The sequence below is a fragment of the Arachis ipaensis genome, chromosome B10 (genome assembly GCF_059453495.1).
Source record: "Arachis ipaensis isolate K30076 ecotype BB chromosome B10, ASM5945349v1, whole genome shotgun sequence".
Lineage (NCBI taxonomy): Eukaryota > Viridiplantae > Streptophyta > Magnoliopsida > Fabales > Fabaceae > Arachis > Arachis ipaensis.
This window is the reverse complement of record NC_142435.1, coordinates 140,780,460-140,800,881: the sequence shown is the minus strand read 5'-3', so window position 1 is coordinate 140,800,881 and position 20,422 is coordinate 140,780,460. Positions and strand designations below refer to the sequence as shown.

General features: G+C 38.4%; 1 protein-coding gene and 1 non-coding gene across 2 annotated transcripts; both read left to right on the top strand.

The window, feature by feature from the left end:
• The first annotated feature begins 14,408 nt into the window (after nt 1–14,408).
• LOC107621423 (uncharacterized) lies at nt 14,409–14,870 on the top strand. The gene has a single exon (XM_016323445.1). It carries the CDS (start codon nt 14,409–14,411, stop codon nt 14,868–14,870), a length of 462 nt encoding a protein of 153 aa, XP_016178931.1.
• A 4,371-nt stretch (nt 14,871–19,241) lies between these two features.
• LOC148581927 (U5 spliceosomal RNA) lies at nt 19,242–19,354 on the top strand. Its single transcript, XR_015895866.1, has one exon. It is a non-coding gene; the product is annotated as a U5 spliceosomal RNA (small nuclear RNA).
• Nucleotides 19,355–20,422: the final 1,068 nt, after the last annotated feature.

Sequence of the window (20,422 nt, the reverse complement as noted above, 5' to 3'; positions counted from 1 at the left end):
TATGAACGGACAAAAATTACCTAAGCATTGTGTGTAAAATACCTTTTAACATTTTGTTACTTATATTTGAGCTTTAATATAGGACAATGATTTAAAGATGAAAATAAAAAAAACTAATTAAAATGGTTTATATTTTAGTTCTTTATACAAATTTTAGTACTTACTAAGACCAAAAATTAATTTCTAGATAAAATATGGAAAATAAACTTAAAATAATGCATTAATATTGACTATTGGTGCATAATTTTTGTCTTTAGTGATAACAACTTTTCACAATTTGTAAAATGCATAAAGAACTAATAAAAAAATTTTTGCCATCTACTACTATTATTTGTTACGGGAAATTTAATAATACCTCAATTTTAATTTTAAACCAGATATAATTTAAATTTTAAAAATATATCTGTCAAAAGAATAAAATTTGATAGTCTAAATTAAAACCATTGAATTAGATTTAAAAAAAAATTCATATTCATTTTAAATATAACTTTTCAATATGAAGTGAGCATATGTTTGATTTCAAAAAAAAAAATTTCTTCCGCTCAATTGTTTATTTCTTCAAATTTTATTTATACAATTTTTAAAATTACCTCAATCAAATGTAGCTTCATAAATATGTCAATTTAATAATTCATTAACTAAGGGACAACTATGGTATTTTGAGGGTTACCTGAAACATTGATTTTGGTCTGGACGTGAAGTCTAATGTCTTTGTGAGGCAGCGTCTGACTTGTTCTTATGGCGAAGCACCATAGTTTTTCGTGAGGAGGTGGGGTGGTACCTACAAAAAATTCCAATATTTAAGTTAGCAAGGACTTTTTGCAAGTTTTTAGTAGGTTAGAACGTAAATATACTTGAGGGTATCATTATATTTATAATAGAGCCAATAACCACCTTTTTTGGAGTAGTTCCACCACCTTTTTAGGTGGATGACTGTTCCCTTCATTTTTGAGAGATATGTTAGGATCTATCTTTTAATGGAGATAGAGATAGTAGGAGAGATTGGGAGAGGTCGTTACTTATTTGGATAAGTAAGACTGGTTTCTTATGTCGTGTCCGACATCTTTAAAGAGGTAGGGTATGTGGTAGGGGCCACCCTTTTCGTGTGAATCTATCTTTTATTCTTATTGGGCATGACTTTATGTTTTGAGTCAAGGTATGAATACATGGAATCTTAGAGTTACAAGGAATATTTTCTTTTTGATCATTGATGATATTCCGCCTAATAACTCTTATTATTTTTTGTTCTTATGTGAAAGTGAACTCCGAGGTATAGCTCGTTCTACTGATGCTTGAACTGGCTTTCCTTGGAGTAAAGACTATGGAACGTTGTCTTCTTGTGGGGAGGCGGCGTTGGATACCTGCAAAGGGACTCCAACGCTCAAGTAAGTATGAGTATGAGAGAGTTCAGAGTAGAAACTAGAATGAATTGTATACATCTTTATTTGCAGGTTACTCTTATATAAAGAAAATTGTTGTTGTGCGGTTTGTTATTCGTATCAGGTTTGTTATTGGTATCTTTATTGCTAGTTTGACGGAGTCTATGCTGGTTGTTATCCGAACTTGTTGGGATAGTGATAGTTTGAGTGGAGCAGTTGTTAGGGAGGTTATCTCTGCCAGTTATACCAGGTTCCGAGATTGTTGCTATTGTGGGCCAGGGTTTGAGTAACGGATCATAGCCCCAAGCTTGACCTGTTTTTCAAGGCCGAGCTATAACAGGTCGAGCTTATTATACAGCTCGGGACCGAGTATAATGGCATCCCCCAAGGTCGACTTGTTTGCTCACGGGGTTTTTGAAAAATTAGTCAAGGTTGAAATTTTGGGCGGTAAATTAATTGTAAGGGAGAGAGATTTTCGGGAGACGTGCATTTTTAATGCTGTATTGAGAATGGAGACGGTCGTGGATCAGGATCGTTGATATGGGAATTGGTATTTGCAATCAATGGTTGAAATTTGTTTGGGGATTTTGGTTTTTTATCTGGGGACATGGCTAGTTAGTTGGTGAGTTTTCTGGACTCTTGGTTTACTGTTCTTGTTCTACTTCTTTTCTGCGGCATTTGGAAATGAGCAAAAAAGGTTAGTGGTTTCTGCTTTCTGCTTTTGTTTCTCTTCTTCTGGTTTCGTTGTATCTTTGCTGATGGATAAGGGGAAGGTTGTAGTGGTTGACAAGAGGGTTAAGGGTAAGAAAAAGAAAGAGGTGGCTGATGATACTGATAAGATTGTAGAAGAGATATTTGTTTGGGATCCTGTGAATCCGTACGGGTGGGTTGCTGATTCGGTGAAGGGTTGGGTTTCCAGTTTTGATGATGACCTTAGTGTGTCTCAATTGGGTTTGCCGTCGTCTCGGGTTAGGGAGGGTAGTGGGATAAACCTTAGGTTTTCGCCATGCAATGCTAGTGATCGGGTTTTCCATCGAGGTGAGGGGTTTGAATACTTCTATATGTACAGTGTTGTTTTCATGGAGTTAGGGGTTAGGTTTCCGTTTTCTGAGTTTGAATGTGGCATTTTGATGCAATTGAAATGTACCCCATCACAATTGCATCCCAATTCTTGGGCGTTTGTTAGGGCTTTTGAAATTTTGATAGATGTTCTTCGCGCTGTTTCAATGCAAGGGTGTGAAGAGGGGGTGTTAGATGAATCTTGACAGTGCCCCTGGGCGTGCTATTTTCAGCTTATACCGTTCGTCGTTTAAGGGTTTTAAATCTATGTTTTTGAAAATTGGTGTAGTTGAGAGTGATTTTCTGTGGTATGTTGATCATTGTTTGCTTGAGAGATTCCCCGTATTCTGGGTTCCAAGGCCTAGGCAAATTCTAGGTATGGATATAATGGAGTATAGGAATGAAATTGTTGTTGAATTCTTAGTAAATCATATATCATCGTCTTCTCTGCTTTCTGTTGTGGATATTCTTGAACTTGAGTCTGATAAAGATGCTTTGTCTGAATATATAGGTAAATAATTCTGGTCTCTTTCATTTTTTTGTATGAATGTGTTGCTCCTTGGTTTTTTTACTGTCTTTGACTTTTTGTAGTGGAGAAAGCTCCCAAGGTGACGTCTAGTTGTTTACGGGCCTTTTTTCGGTCAAAGAATGTTGAGAGGCAAGGTTCGAGCAGTCAGGTTGCTGCCGAGGTGGGTGCCGAGGTGAATCAGGGTTCCCCAGTTAAGAAGGTTAGCTATAAAAGGAAGAAAATGGAGAGGAAAGAGAAAGACATTGATGGGGCCGAGGATAAGCTCGGTGGAAAGGGCATTGATTTGGAACAGGTTAAAACATTTACTGAAAATCAGAGGGCTTTACATGGTTATAGGGGAAGTGAAGATTTGACATCTGTCTGGGGTGAACATTTTTCCTGCCCTGTTGTTACTGATGAGCATGCTCAAAGTCCTTCTGATGTGAAGCTTATCCATGAAGTTGGTGATGTTGGTGTTGCTCAGTACTTGCAGGTAATCTTTATTATTTCTGTATTTTAGCTTCCCTTTGTGTTGTTTGCTTGATTGGGGTTGTTTCTATGTTATTCAAGTTCTGGGAGTTCGTTTGATATGCATAGGTTGGACTCAGGAGCTTAAACATGCTCGGGACGCCTTTGATAAAGCTTCCATGACTCAGCTGATGCAGGAGAATGTGGAGAAGTCGAGCAAGTTGCGTGATGCTCTTGACTTGGTCAATTCGTTGTAAGAGAGGTTGACGACCTGTGAGAAAGTTGAGAAAGAATTGAAGGAGAAGAATACTTCCCTTGAAGCTAGACTTGTGGTGCTTGGTGTAGAGAAAAAACAGGCTGAGACTGAGAAGGAGGATCATGGTTTGGAAATGTTTTCGGCTAGATTTGAGAGGGCTGTTGATCAAGCGAGGCTTCTGGCGCCTGTTGCTGATTTGTCAAAGATAGACCCTTGTAAAGTTGTTGTTGGTGATGAGTTGGTGGAGGATGAGGATGGTGTTGAGGGTGAGGGTGAAAACCCTGATGTTTAAGTTTGTAATAAGCTTTGTTTGTGTATGTAGGTTTTTTGAACTTGTTTGACTCATAGCCGCTCAGCTTTTTGTTATAAACTGCTGGCCTTTAGCCAAAAAAATATGATAATATTAAGGTTTTGACTTTGTTCATATTTCATGTTTGAATTGTTTGAAAAATATTTTGGCATATTAGTATTTGTTTGTTTGTGAGAATCGAATGATTAGGAGATGAAGTAGGGTACAAGTGTTTGTTTTTTGTACCTCTAAACAGTTTGCGTTTTGGATTTGTGTATAAGACTGTGGAACGAGATATGTACTATTAGTGCTATTTGCAGACGTTTGACTGTGTTTATTTGGCAGTATATGCTTTTGGTTTGAAAAAGTTTGATAAGGTTAGAACTGGGTTTGATAAACGTATGGAATCTTTGATTTGTTTTTCGTCAGATGTGCTTGAATGCGTCGGAAAGTTAGTATTGTGTGTTTAAATTTAGTCACCCGAGTGGAGTGTGAGATATGATATAGATAGTTGTTTTTAGTTTGCATAAAATTGATTGAAAAGAATACAGGGTGGTGTGCCTCATTAAAACTTCTCCAGCAAAACCCTCCTCAGGGATAAAATCTGGTAGTAGGAAAAAGAGTGCATCACCATGTCCGATTTATAGACTAGCTGAAATACATTTTCAGATAGGATATGTTCCAAGCGTTTGGTAGGGTAGTTCCATCGAGCTTTTGTATTTTGTATGCTCTCTTGCCGATGACTTTTTGTATTCTGAATGGTCCCTCCCAATTTGCACTTAGTTTTCCATGTCCTTGTGGCTTTCATATATCTTCAACTTTTCTGAGTACTAGGTCTCCTTCTGAGAATTTCCTTGTTTTGAGTTTCTTGTTATATTTCCGAGCTATAACTCATTTTGCCGCTAATTGTTGTAGTGCTGATTTGTCTCAATCTTCCTCTACGAGGTCGACCTCGGCTCTTCTGTTTTCAATATTATCGCTTTCATTGATATTTGTTGTTCTGGGATTTTGTAGAGATACCTCAATTGGTATCATGGCATCGCATCCGTATACTAGCCTGAAAGGTGTTTCCTTTGTTGATGATTGTTCAGTTGTGTTATAGCTCCATAGTACTTCAGGAATAAGCTCGGCCCATTCTCCTTTTGAGTTGTCGAGCTTCTTTTTAAGGCCCTACAAAATGATCTTATTGGCGGCTTCAGCTAAGCCGTTAGTTTGTGGATGTTCGACATAAGAGAACTGTTGAACTATTTTGAAATTTTGTAAGAAATTTGTGAACTTTTGATCTATAAATTCTCTACCATTATTGGTAATAATGAATTGAGGAATACCAAAGCGGCATAGTATGTTTTTCCATACAAAAGAAATCATTTTTCGGAAGTGATTTTTGCCAATGGTGTAGCCTCTATCCATTTTGTAAAGTAATCTATGGCGACAATTAAAAATTTAACCTGGCCTGGAGCGGGTGGAAATAGTCCGAGGATATCTAGCCCCCATTTGTTGAATGGCCAGCATATCTCGAATTGTATGTAACTGCTCGGCTGGGTTATGAATGATTGGTGCATGACGTTGGCAGTGGTCACAATGTTTAACTTTATTCATGCAGTCTTGTTGTATCGTCGGCCAATAGTAACCAGCTCGGAGGATTTTGGCAGCTAGACTCCAGCCGCCGATGTGTGTTCCACAGACTCCTTCATGAACTTCATCTATTTCCAGTTTGGCTTCTGCCGTGTTTAGACATCTTAGGAGAGGTCTTGTGAATCCTCTTTTGTATAATTCGGTTCCGAGCATTGTGTAAAAACTCGCTCTTCGTTTGAACTTTCGTCGATTTTGGATGTTGCTAGGGATGTGACCTGTTTGCGAGTAAGTTATGAAGGGTGATCTCCAGTCATCTTCCTACGAAATACTCGAGATTGATGTTAGCATAACACTAGGCTCTTCGAGTGTTAGTTGGGATAAGATAGGTGGTGCAGTTTGACTTCTTGTTGTTGCTAATTTTGAGAGAATATCTACTCTATCATTTTGTTCCCGAGGTATGTGGGATATATTAAATTTTTGAAAATTACTGACGAGGTTATTGACTATGATATTGTATTTTTCTAATAACGGGTCTTTTACCTGGAAATTACCTGTTACCTGTTACACCACAAGGATGGAGTCACATTTGACGTTTAAATGTGTTATTCCCATTGTGTGAGCCAGTCGAAGTCCTGCTATTAGAGCTTCGTACTCTGCTTGGTTATTGCTTGCATGAAAAGTAAATTACAGGGATTGCTCTAATTGTGTTCCGTGTTTGTCTTCGAGGAGTATTCCTGCTCCGGAAACTTTGCTGTTTGACGCTCCATCAACATATAGTGTCCATATGTTATCTTTAGGATCCTGCTCTTCTGCAGTGAGTTCTGCAATAAAGTCGGCTAGTGCTTGTGATTTGATGGCTCCTCTGGATTGGTATTGGATATCATATTCTGACAGCTCGATCGACCATTTGATTAATCTTCCTGCTAGCTCGGGCTTCGTCAGTATTTGGGTAACGAACTTTGGTGTTTTGAAGAGAATTGCTGACGAAGTATACTGGGTGTTGCTATTTTTCTGTTTCTGTTACCAAGATAGAACTGATAGCCTGGTTAGTAATAGATAAATATAGATAGAGTGGTTTACCAGCTTCTGGAGTTTGGAGGATTGGAGGAGCTGAAAGTATGGCCTTGAGTTCGGTGAAAGCTGTTTTGCATTCCTCGGTCCAGTGAAATTCTTCTTGTTTCTGTAGATTTTTAAAAAAATGATGTGATCGGTGGGCTATGCGAGGCAGGAACCTGGCCAAGGCTGCAAGTCGGCCAGTTAGTTGTTGGACCTCTTTGACCGTCTTTGGGCTTTGCATGTTTAGGATTGCCTGGCATTTTTCGGGGTTTGCTTCAATACCTCGGCAAGTGAGCATGAAGCCGAGGAATTTCCACTCTGTACTCCAAAAGCACATTTTTCAGGGTTAAGCTTCATATTGTACTTTCGGAGTTGTTGGAATATCTCTGTTAGGTCTTTAACGTGGTCTACCGTATGTGTTGATTTTGCCACCATATCATCGATATAGACTTCTATGTTTCGTCTGATTTGATTTATGAAAATTTTGTCCATAAGTCGTTGGTAGGTAGCACCTGCATTTTTGAGTCCAAATGGCATAACCTTATAACAGAAATTTCCATTGTCAGTAATAAAAGCAGTTTTATATTGGTCAGTCTCGTGCATAAGGATTTGATTATAGCCAGAATAGGCATCCATGAAACTTAAACATTGAAAACTAGAGGAACTATCAACAAGTTTATCAATGCATGGGAGGGGGTATGCATCCTTTGGACAGGATTTGTTAAGGTCTGTATAGTCCACACACATCCTCCACTTACCATTGTTCTTTTTTACCATTACCACGTTGGCTAACCAAGTAGAGGATCTGAGTTCTTTGATGAAGCCAGCGTTAAGTAGCTTTTGAGTTTCTTCCAGAGAGGCTGCTCTCTTGTCAGTGCCGAGGTGTCGTTTCTTTTGAGCTATAGGTCGGACTGTCGGGTTGATGGCTAACTTGTGGCAGATGACGTTGGGATCTATTCCTGGCATATCTACTGGGGTCCATGCGAACAGGTCAGTGTTGTGTCTTAGTAGTTCGGTTAATTGATCATGTTCTTCCTTTTTTAGTGCGTTGCCGAGGTATGTATACTTAGCTTCGTCATTTGTTAATTGAATTTTAGTGAGGTCGTCTATTGGCATCGGCCTTTCTTGATGGTTAGTTCTGGGATCCAGGTCGGCCAGGGCAAGTAGTTGATCTGAGTTATAAACTGCTTGGACGTATTGCTGTTCGGGTTGTCTTGGCTGTTCATTTTTCAGGCTGGCGTTATAGCACTGTCTGGCCTCTTTCTGATCTCCGTGGATAGTAATGACTTTGTTATCCTGCAAAAGGAACTTAACACATAAATGCACAGTAGAAACAATAGCATTGAATGCATTCAAAGATGGTCTGCCCAAAATAATGTTATAAGGGTTTTTGCAATCCACGACAAGATACTGTATATCTACTGTCTTGCTGTTAGGATATTCTCCAAAAGTGGTTTGTAACCAAATATAACCTCGATGGAGACACGCTCACCTGAGAAATCTACCAGTTCTCCGGAAGATGGTTGGAGGTTCTTGTCGCTCAATTTCATCTTTTGGAACGTTGAATAGAACAGCACGTCCGCGCTGCTTCCTGGATCCATCAAGATTTTCTTTACTAGTGGTTCTCCGACCTGTGCTGTGATGACAACTAGGTCATCCAGGTTTCTATCATTTGCCTTTTAGTCCTTCGGGACGAATGAAATTTCTGGCTTGTCCTTGTTGATAGGTTGGGATGAAGTTGATTCTGTCATCGTCATCATTGCTCGATATGTCCTATTTCTTGCCGAGTTCGTACATCCGCCACCTACAAAACCACCAGAAATGCAGTTTATTATCCTACGTGGTGGATTGATATCACTATCTACCTTTTTTCCCTTTATCTCGGGAATTGTCAGTTGCTTTGGGTTGTTGGCCAAGGTCTTCTGTGTTTCGCCTTCGTCCTCGGCTGTCGATATATTTGTCTAGCAGTCCCTGGCGGGCCAGCTTCTCAAGGACATCTTTTGCTATTACGCAGTCGTCTGTGGTGTGGCCATACTTTTGGTGGAAAGCACAATACTTTGATCTGTCCACATGTCGCTGGTCCTGATATGTACCAGCTCTGTTTGGGGGTTTGATGAGTTTTCAGTGTAGTATATCTTTTATAATGTCCTCTCTTTTTGCGTTAAAGGGGGTATAGCTGTCGAACTTAGGAGTTAATCTGAACGACCTCTGGTCTGTCCTGCTAGTCGGGTGTCTGTTTTGTCTTTCTTCTTCCCTATTTGGAGTAGGTTTTTCTGCTCTTCGTAGTGCTCGAAATTCTTCAATTTTGATCTGAGTTTTCGCTTTTTCTCGGAACTCGGCTAGGGTCTTTGGTTTTGCTATCCCTATGGATTCTTGGAATTTCCCTGGTCAGAGGCCACTTTTTAGGGCGTGGAGGTGCACTTCAGGGTTTAGGTTGGGTATTTTGTTGGTTGCTTCAGCGAATCTAGTCATGTAGTCTTTTAGGCTTTCGTTCGACCCTTGCTTGATGGTGCTCAGGTAATCAGAATTGTGAACATATATTTTGGATGCAGTGAAATGATTGACAAACTGGTCAACCAGCTCATCAAAGCTTGAGATGGAACCCTCGGGTAGGTTGGAGAACCAGATTAAGGCGGCTCCGTCCAGGAAGGTTGGGAAGGTTCGGCATAGGATTGGGTCAGACTCCTTATTCATGAACATCATGGCATGGAACTTGGTGACGTAGACATTTAGGTCTCCTATTCCTTGGTAGGGTTTTAGGGTTGAAGGTAAGGTGAAGTTTTTGGGCATTTCAAAGTTCATAACTTCTTTTGTGAAGGGGTTGGTTCTTTTCGTGGTTGTTTTTGAGGTTTTTGGGATGGCGTGTTTAGTTTCCGATGTGTGTTCATCATTGTCGTTCTTGTTTTCAGTGTTCTCCTTTGCTACGGTCATGCTCCATCTGTCGCAGGAGCTCGGCCATTCTTTAATTTTCGTCCCTGAGGGCTTCATTGATTGCCAAAATTTCGGCATGATTGATATCGGAATGAGCGTGACTGTGCTCGTCCGCCATGTCTCGTGTCCTGCAAAAAGAAATGAAAAAATATGCAGAGTAAATAGTTGAGGGGTTAGAAAAATTTCGGCCCCACGATGGGCGCCAAATGTTCCTGTGTGAAAGTGAACTCCGAGGTATAGATCGTTCTACTGATGCTTGAACTGGCTTTCCTTGGAGTAAAGACTATGGAACCTCGTCTTCTTGTGGGGAGGCGGCATTGGATACCTGCAAAGGGACTCCAACGCTCAAGTAAGTATGAGTGTGAGAGAGTTCAGAGTAGAAACTAGAATGAATTGTATACCTCTTTATTTGCAGGTTACTCTTATATAAAGAGAATTGTTGTTGTGCAGTTTGTTACTCGTATTAGGTTTGTTATTGGTATCTTTGTTGCTAGTTTGACGGAGTCTATGCTGGATGTTATCCGAACTTGTTGGGATAGTGATAGTTTGAGTAGAGCGGTTGTTAGGGAGGTTATCTCTACCAGTTATACCAGGTTCCGAGATTGTTGCTATTGTGGGCCCGGATCATTTTTGTTCCTGCGTGAGTAGCCGGCTCTAAGGTATAGTTTGTCCTACTCAGTGCTTGAACTTGCTTTTTCTTGGACGGGATGAAGTGTACGTCGATTTTTCTAAAAACAGTGCCAATGGACACTTACAAAGCTACTCCAACGTTCAAGTTAAGAAAGGTATAATATGATGGAGATGATATTCAGAGTGAATAGCGTACGGTCAAAATCATACATACATAATGTATAATAAATAAATAAATACAAATTTCATATTTATCGAGACCCATTCAATTTAACGATAGGCTCACCTAATTTTTCTTTCCCTAAAAAAATTAATTTAACTGTACTTTGTATAATTCAATTCTTATATTTTGTTTTTTGAAATATAGTATATTTTTTATTTTTTAATAAAAAATCATCCTATTACAAGTTCATTTGACAATGATCTTTTCCTTCAATTAGCATGATTTTTTTATTGAGAAATACTAGAAAATTACCAGAATTTATTATTTTTAGGGCAAAATACCAAAATAAAACATTTGAACTCCAAAATAACAGAAATACAACTTTTGCAGTTTGAATACAAAAATACAACTTTTCACCAAACTATATAAACCATTGATGAATTCCCACGGTTTCTAAATACATGTAAACTGTGGTAGGGGTTCAACGGTTTTTGTATGAAGGATTTTGTGAAAAAACTGTGGTAGGGGTTCTACGGTTTCTGTGTATATAGCAATGTGCATAAACCGTAGAAGGGTTCCAGCGGTTTATACTGGAGAAGTCTTCAACTATGAGTGTGTTTGGGGTTCATGTTGGGAAAGAGATAAGCCCGTTTGAATGTCTTTAACGTCCCATTTTATATGTTTGACAACTTTTTGAAACTCTGAACCCAGAAGCGCTTTCACCTGTGAACGTACGTTCATGTGAAGCAAAAAATTCAAGTTTCTGCATTCACGTTGGGGAAGGTTAATTACCGTTGAGAAATTTGGTGAAAAATTTATTCCATTTCTACCAACTCTACCTTTTATTTTCTTCTATAAAAAGAATGCAAGTAACCATATAACTTTCACAGTAGTTCTTTGTGTATGTTCTTGGTTCCAAATTTTTTTTTCATCAAAATTTTCCAAATTTATTTCAATCATTGCAAATATAAATATTTTATTTTTTTTTTAATATTTTTAGTACTCTCTTTCATATTTTGATTTTTATATTTTTTATTGTATTTTTTTATTTATATGATAAATATTTTTTATATTATATTTTTAGTATTTTGATGTTATTTTTTTAGTGTTCTGATGTCATATTTTTATTGTATTTTTTTATTCATATGACAACTATTGTTGATATAAATTTTTATTTTTATTAATTTTTATGATATTTTTATTATTTTTTGTTTATATAAATTCTTTTTCTGTATCCTTTATTGTACTATATTTATGTTGTGTATAAAATTTTTTATTTTTTTATTTGGTTTTATTTATATGAATTTTATTTACTTATTATAATTTTTTTCATATGATATATGTTATTGGTTGTAATTATTATATACTATATTTGTATGAAATTTTTTTTCGTTTTTTATTTTCGTTTTTATTGTACTTTTCAATGTACTTTATTTTCGTTTTTAATATATACTAAGTATAAGTAACAAAAGAGTTATAAATAATAAAAATTTATAATCTAAAATGATACTAAATTAAAGAGTACTAACAATACTAAAAAAATTATAGAACATTTTCTTTTTGTTTGACATTATAAAATGTATAGTACTTTCTTTCATATTTTTATTTTTTATTGTATTTATTTTATTTATATGATAAATATTTTTTAGGACAATGTACTGGAATAAAATAAATTAGAGAAAACTTTACCTGAATGCAACAATTGGAACTTCCTTACGTGCATGTCCTTTTTTATTATTATGTAATCTGTGGGAGCTAATCACGGTTTCCTATTTACATGTAAACCGTGTCAGCCTGCAATGGTTTATGAAGGAGAAGCTTTGAAGGTAAACCGTGGTAGGTCACCACGGTTTAGGAAGGAAACAATATGACCAAAAAACCCTATAGCCAGCCATAGTCTATGAAGGGTTTTTTAAACTCATAAATCCTTGTAGGCAGCCACGGTTTAGGAGGAGAAGAATTCTATATATATATGAGCGAGATTAAAGTTGCTGAAGAGATCATTATCACTTAATGGCAAGTGAGGAAGAGAGTTTTCTTGTCTTAGTGCATTGCTCTGGAAAAATTAAAAGAAGTAAAAAATATGGTGTGAAGTTCGCTGACAGAGAATCATTGAGTGTATTCATCAGTTCATCAAGCACTTTGTCAGATGTAAAGAACAGCATCTTGCAGAAGTTTGGGGTATTTGGGAGCAAGTGGGTGAAGTAGCTATTCTACAAGATTCCCATCGCAGTTGTCTCGACCGGTGTTAAGTATGATACGTTTGTACTAGCGGCTGATGAAGATATTAAGGTTCTGTTTCATTGTGTTAGGAGTTTTTCGGAGGTCAGAATACATGAGCTGTATGCGAAGTTGGAGGTTGGTGTCAATAGTTCGGGGACATCAGCTCCAGTTCATAGCTCGACTGCCGCAGGCGGTGCGTCTAGTTCGATGCCTGCGACAAGACCATCTGCTCCGCAGGTCGCATCCCCTTCCTTCGCGGATGATTTAGATCGAACGGAGGTAGTGGGTTCTGTACCGTTGGAGAATCCTGGGGTCTGGCAGTAGGCATTTGAGGTGGATACCGGTGGTGGCATGATACATGATGTTCAAGCCTTTGGAGAATCTGATCGAGTAGAGAATGCAATGCGGAACGATGACTCTGACTAGGAGCCTGTAGATATCATTGGGGACAGTGATGATGACACAGGTGCCAATCCACATGAACAGCATGGGCCTTCAAGTTCTGGCACACAGCAGTATCCTCCACACTTCTCCACTCTAAACTTGGAGGCTCTGGGTCAACAGGCGGACGGAGGTGCTACAATTGGGGGTTCTTCTACAGAATTTTAGATTGGGCAATTATTCCAGAATAAAAATGAAGCTGTTCTGAGTGTGAAGGACTATAGCATCCATCGAGGTGTTGAGTACAGAGTCTTGGAATCGGATCATTTGAAGTATCATGGAAAATGCAAGGAGTTCGGCAAGGGTTGTAGTTGGTTGATTCGCATATCGCTTCGTGCACGAAAGGGTACTTGGGAGGTTAGGAGGTACAATGGTCCGCACACTTGCTTGGCCACCTCTATTTCCAGTGATCACCATCAGCTTGATTACCACATTATCTGTGCGAGGATTTTTCCGTTGGTTAGGGCGGATGCTGTAGTTACGGTAAAGGTCTTGCAACAAGCAACAGAAGCCGATTACGGGTTCAGGCCTAGTTACAGGAAGGTTTGGATGGTAAAACAGAAGGCAGTAGCACAAATATATGGAGACTAGGAAGAGTCGTACGCTGAGTTGCCACGTTGAATGCTAGGGGTACAGTCGACCATGGCCGGGACAGTCATTGTGTTGAAAACATCTCCTGTTCGACTTAGGGATCAGATCAATGAGTCAATGGTGTACTTTCATCATCTTTTCTGGACATTTTCACCCTGCATCGAGGCCTTCCGACATTGCAAGCCCCTCGTGAGTATTGACGGATAGCGAAGGATGGGAAATCGAACATCCTCCCGATAGCCTTCGCCCTTGTGGAGGGAGAAAATGCAGATTCATGGTCCTTCTTCTTGTCCAACCTACGATCGCATGTGACGCCACAGGAGGGTATCCTTGTTATATCTGACAGGCATAATGGCATAAAGGCTGCACTTGAGGCCCCCGAAAATGGTTGGCTGCCTCCACGTGCTTTTCGAGCGTACTGTATTCGTCATGTGGCAGCGAATTTCAGCCTTAGCTTCAAAGGTAAAGATGCAAGGAGGATGCTGGTGAATGCTGCTTATACAAAAACTGAAGCAGAGTTTTATTACTGGTTTGACATCATGCGCACTGAGAATCCGGCCATGTGTGACTGGGCCAACCGGATGGAGTATGACAAGTGGATCCAACATGACGATAGCAGTAGACGGTTTGAGCACATGACAACCAACATTAGTGAATGTGTGAATTCCGTGTTAAAGGGAACTTGCAACCTCTCGGTCACTTCGTTGGTTAAGTCAACTTATGGGAGGCTTGCTGAGCTATTCGTGGTCCACAGATAGACGGCGGAGGCACAACTGGGATCTGGGCATGAATTTTGTCAGGCGTTGGTGAAGGCTATTGATCAGAACATAAGAGACTCCATGTGCTTCACCGTCACATTATACGACAGGCACCAATCGGAGTACACGGTGGCTGAGACCACACCGACCGGAAACTTCTCGCTAGGTAGCTATCGAGTTTTCCTTAAGGATCACACATGCGATTGTGGCCACTTTCAGGCGCTCCATTATGCATGTTGTCACGCCATTGCATGTTGCTCACACTCGCGCCTGAATTGGGCGTCATATGTTCACGAGGTGTATCGTATGACTGAGGTGTTCAACGTGTACAAGCAAGGTTTTTTTCCGCCTATCCCAAAAGACCTATGGCCCCCATATGCTGGACCGACAATCATTCCTGATCCTAACATGAGGCATGCTAGGGAAGGACGTCCGAAGGCAACCAGGATCCGTGGGAGCATGGATCAGTCTGTTGAGAACCACCCGAAGCGCTGTGCGCTCGGCCGTCAGCTTGGTCATACGCGCAGGAACTGTGACCAGTGAAGACATACTACTGCTGGGGATGGCTAGATGTTATGATGTTTATGGTCTTGTTGTTGTCGTCTATGTTGTTCTAGGAATGCTTAATTTGAGTAATGTTAGGTCTTGAATCAATGAATGTCGTTCGTTTGTTCATTGTATTAAGTTCGCCATTTTAAGTACTTTAATTTTAGATGTTTAAGTGAAACACGTTGGTATGCTTATGAATGAGCGTAATAGTTGTGACAAATGAGTTCATAACCATAGTTCCTAAAACATATATAACACACAAATGTTTAATACCATATAACAACAGTCTAAGACATAAAACCATAAAGATGCCGCTAAAAACATAATGAAACATAGTTCCCACCATATGTAAAAACAACACATAACTAATCAGAATGTCTGCGATATCCCTAAAGAACTCTGACTGACTAACAGGATCATAGATGTCCATGCCGACGGCCGCGGTAGTAAAGTCAGCGAATCCCTGTGGTCCGACACCACCGAACATCTGAGAGCTACCCCCTACATCATAGGTGGGCTGATCCATCCCTGTGTCCAAACCCCCAACATCCACACCAATAGCCTGGTGAGCACCATCATCCCCAGCAGATGAACCCCTACCTCGAGCCTGTCCACGACCATCCCACCCACCTTGTCGCCTGGCTCTACGTCGAGGAACACGATGATCCACAACACCTCCATCATCAGCACCACCTAGGTCCTCATCCAAACGGTCGTCGAGCCATCGTCACTCTTGATCGGTGGCACGTGTGCCTATACGTCAACGCCGGTCCACTCGCCTGTTGTCCGGTCTGTCGGGAACCTGCACCCTGGGAGGTGCCTGCGACGATCCTCTGTGACAAGCCTCCTCGGTCAACACAATCGGTCTAGGATCATGAAATGCAACATCTGGAGACAGGAATCTGTGGGCCACACGGCACCATCAGTCCAAGTACTCAGCTGATTGACCTGGATCAGCTACTCGATCGACCGGTATGACTGAATCAACCCTGTTCTCCCAATGCAAATGCCATTCCTGATAATATCTGGGGAACCATCAATCTCCACCCCTCCCATCCTTCGCATGGAGCCAATCTATGTTCAGAGCCAACTGAGGGAGATGCTGAACCCGCCGAACTGCGGAACCACCCTATCCACCTGATTCCATTCAATCGCAGCAAAATATATCAGCCTAGTGACCTCCGTCCATAGCCTACGGTGCTCGTCCACAAGTATCTCTGGATGAACAACAACAGCAACCTCGGGAGAAGAATAAGGATCCCACACAAACTCTCTCGGAGAAGGTAATGTTACGTTAGACCATCATAGTAAACATGAACGACTACTTCTAAGAGCAATAACTAAACGACTCACATCGCGGTCACGCAATCTATCCAAAGAAAGGCGTGCAGACACCACTCTTTGATCCACTGCATCGTTTCTCGGTAGATATGTTGCCCACCTACAAGTTTCAATAAAGCATGTCATAAGGGATGACAACACATTAAATTGAACAAGTTATGGACCGAAAAAAATAAACCGTACCTGAATACAAGTGGAAACCCGAACACATCAAAACCACTGGGTCTGAGCATGGGAAACCTCTAGAAAATCCAAGACTGTAGAAGCTGTAGTGGCCCGGCCAAGTTAACCACGTTTTTGTTTGTCGCACGACAAAGACATCTATACAACCAGGCCAGTACAACCGAGCCCCAGCTATATCGGCCCAAGTCGTCCATCGATGCCAAATAAGGCAACCACCGAAGGTAAACCCGGTTTGCGTTCTTGTCCGCAAACAGCTGAGAGGACAACAACATCATAATATAGGCACGCGCGTATATGCGCACGGTCTCTTCACTCGCATCTGCTGGGAGAAGTCGAAACCTCTCATGGAACCTTGTGTAGCACACCGTCATCTGCTTGATTTTATTATGCGGCAGTAACTTGCCAAACAACTCGCGAAACCACACCCATGCGGGTCTTCCGTTCTCTATCAGATTCTCAAAGTCAGTCAGGCACCCACTAACGGCCTCCCTATCGATGGGCAAACCCACCTGATATGCCACATCTTGCAAAGTGATGGTGTACTCCCCAAACGGCATGTGAAAGGTGTGTGTCTCAGGACGCCACCTCTCAACGAATGCGCTAAGTAGAAGCTCATCAACCCAGAACCACTGACTATTCAGCCTAGCCAAGTGATACAAGCCCGCGGTCTCCAGATACGGTATGATCTGGTCATGTAAAGGTATATTCTATTGTCTTCGGACACTGTTAATAACCCTAGTAGGCTGCAAAATGTGGATAAGAAAATCCTCAACCTACGACCAATACTAATAACAGCAAATATAATTTAAAAACATTATTATACAACCACATTACTTTTCTATTTTCTCTAATAAAAGTGATAAAAATAAATAACCAATAACAATAATAATAACATCCACGACAATAGTTACTAAGAAGGATAATAATAAAATTAATATGAATAATAATAACAACAATAACAATAATAACAATACCAACAGAAATAATAACACTAACAACTACAATAATAATAATACTAACAACTCCCAATAATAATAATAATAATAATAATAATAATAATAATAATAATAATAATACTAACAACTCACAACAACAACAACAATAATAATAATAATAATAACAATAATAACAATAACAATAACAATAATAGTAATAATAAAGTTGTATAACTAACCTCTTGGTCGATGTATCCAGCCACGTGCGCAATGCCATTTAATCGGTACATGCGAGCTTCGTCGTTCATGGCTCCACCACCCAAAAGGTTCAAAACTCTCAACGCCTCCCCAGATTTTCTCTCAACCACCAAGCTTCCAAAATATTTGCTTTGCCACAAACTATCCGTGATGACTTACAGCGGATCTCTAATTTATATACTTCATGCATAAACCGTGGTAGCCAACCAGGTTTTATGCCCACAAACTTTCTTCATAAACCGTGGCTACCAACGACGGTTTCTAGCAAATTGTTTCCTTCCTAAACCATGGTGACCTACCATGGTTTACTTTCAAAGCTTTTCCTTCGTAAACCGTTGTAAGCTGGCATGGTTTACATGTAAATAGGAAACCGTGGTTACCTCCCACGGATTACATAACAATAACAATAAAAAAGGACATACACATAAGCTTTCTCTCATTTATTTTATTCCAGTACATTGCCCTATTTTTTATATTATTTTTTTTAGTGTTCTACTTTTTCATGTATATTATTATTTCTTATTGGTTTTTAGTTCATATGAAAATCGTGGAACCCTTTCTACGGTTTATGCCTATTTTCCATTCTCACAGAAATCGTAGGTTTCTGGCAAAATGCTTCCTCAACGTAAACCGTTGAAACCCACCAGCAGATTCTGTATATTTAGAAACCGTGAAACTCCTTTAGCGGTTTACATCATTTTATAAAAAATTGCATTTTTCGTATCTAAATTATAAAAGTTGTATTTTGGTAATTTTAATATTTAAATATTTTATTTTTAGTAATTTGTCCGAATTTAAAACCATATGCATATTAGTTCTAGTGTTAGAGATTTGTGTACTTGGTGAGGCTCATAGTTGCATAATATAACCAATTTGATATCAACATCTGATATGCATTTCCAGGAGTTATAGCCAAAATTTAATAATTGTTGAAAGACAATTTTGTTTTCAGCCTAATCTTTAAAGGGGACTTTATGTGTTTTTGCCAATACACAATATTTAAAATAAATTCCAGATTCAATGAAGTTGTCATTGACACAAAGTAGCACTAAATCGTTATTCTCATTTCTATTATATGCTTAGTTTTTTTGAATAGAAAAATACTTAGTTTGACAAGCATTTTTTTTTGCCTATTCTATCATCTGGACAAAAAATATATCAACCATTTCTTTTGGAATCTGATTATGTGATGAATTGGATTAGTTTCTTCTACTGAATTTGATGAAACTTTTAATCACTTGAGAGATAGAAGAAACTAGAAAGTGTAAAGTGTAAAGTGCAGTTATTTTAGTGATAAAATCAAAAGAGTAGAGATGAATTGACACATGAAAGCAATGATTGAGAGGGTGTTACACTATTTTCATGCCATTTCACTACAAAACATGTTAAATTATCACAAGCAACAATTTTACAGATGAATACCCCATTTTTCTTTCTGAGTCCTGAATTGAATTCAGTACTCCAGATTCTACAATGTGCAAAAGATAAATAAAGCAGTCATATTAAGTCACAACAAACCAATGGAACCAATGTGATAGTGATGAGTGTCCATATCTGTCATTTGGAGTCTCACATCGGAGTAATTAACTAGTGTACTGACATAACAGTTAATATAAAAGACAGAGCATGCTACTTTTACAAATCACGCAGCCACGTAGTGTGCACAGAGCGAACTATTCTTTCGCCTTTTACTAAAGAATACCGTGTGCACGCTGCATTTAGTGAACTTTTTCTTTTTAATATTGTATTACTAGAAGTGAAATCCTTCATCATGAACCAAACTATGTGTTGAGCACAACTATGGCCATTTACAAAACGTCAGTGACGTTTTGTGTTTCTTCAATTAAAATAATATTTTTTATTACAAAACGTCAGCGACGTTTTGTTCTTTCATGATTAAAAAATTTTTTTTATCGCAAAACGTCAACGACGTTTTGTGTTACTACCACAACCGTGTAGAACACCAAAATGATCAAATATTTTTGTATTTCACATTAAAATTATTCATATATAAAAATTTTAGCCGCATTTAGTGGCATACGCTAATTTTTGAAAGAGCTCTTCTTAGTTGGAGTGGCTCTGCAATCTAGTTTTAAATTTTGGAACAATAATATATATTCTGTGTGATTATTAATTAGTAGGTAAAATTAAAATGTAAGATGATAGACTTGGTATATATATTACCTATAAATAATATTACCTATAAATAATATGAAAGTGTGATATTCATTCTACAACTAACATCAAACTCATGAATTAGTAGGTGATAATCTAACTATTTTGTATGAGTCTAATTTAATACCCAATAAAAAATTTATATATTATTTGATTGCTTTTCATAAATTCATTGAAATAACATGAGTTTTTTCTACCTAGTAAATATGAAAATTGAAAGTGAGTAATAATAAAATAGCATGAATATAATTTTTATAAATTATATATAATAAAAAAGCAACCAAAAATTTAACTAAGGTAAAAAAGAGAAAAAAATGTTAAAATTACATATTCATCTATTAACTAATATATTCAATATATTTTTTTATATGAATGATTAATTTAATAATTAATATTAGTATATAAATAATATAATTGAAGAAGCAAATAATTTTTTTTTCAAATATCAAAATGTTTAGAATACTAACTTACACATAACTTATGTAATTTAGCAATTTATCAATATAGTGTGTGAAAATAAATCCAATTTACTAGCAAATAAACTAAGCTTAATAAGTTTAAATTTAACCCATGTAATAATAAATTTTCCAACTCAATTTACCTAATTATTCATGAGTCAATTTGACTTACTTCTAACTTTATTTTTTTGTGATT

Bases quoted from the DNA above. Each gene is read 5' to 3' on its own strand.
- LOC107621423 (XM_016323445.1), top strand. From the start codon at position 14,409: ATGTGCTTCACCGTCACATTATACGACAGGCACCAATCGGAGTACACG.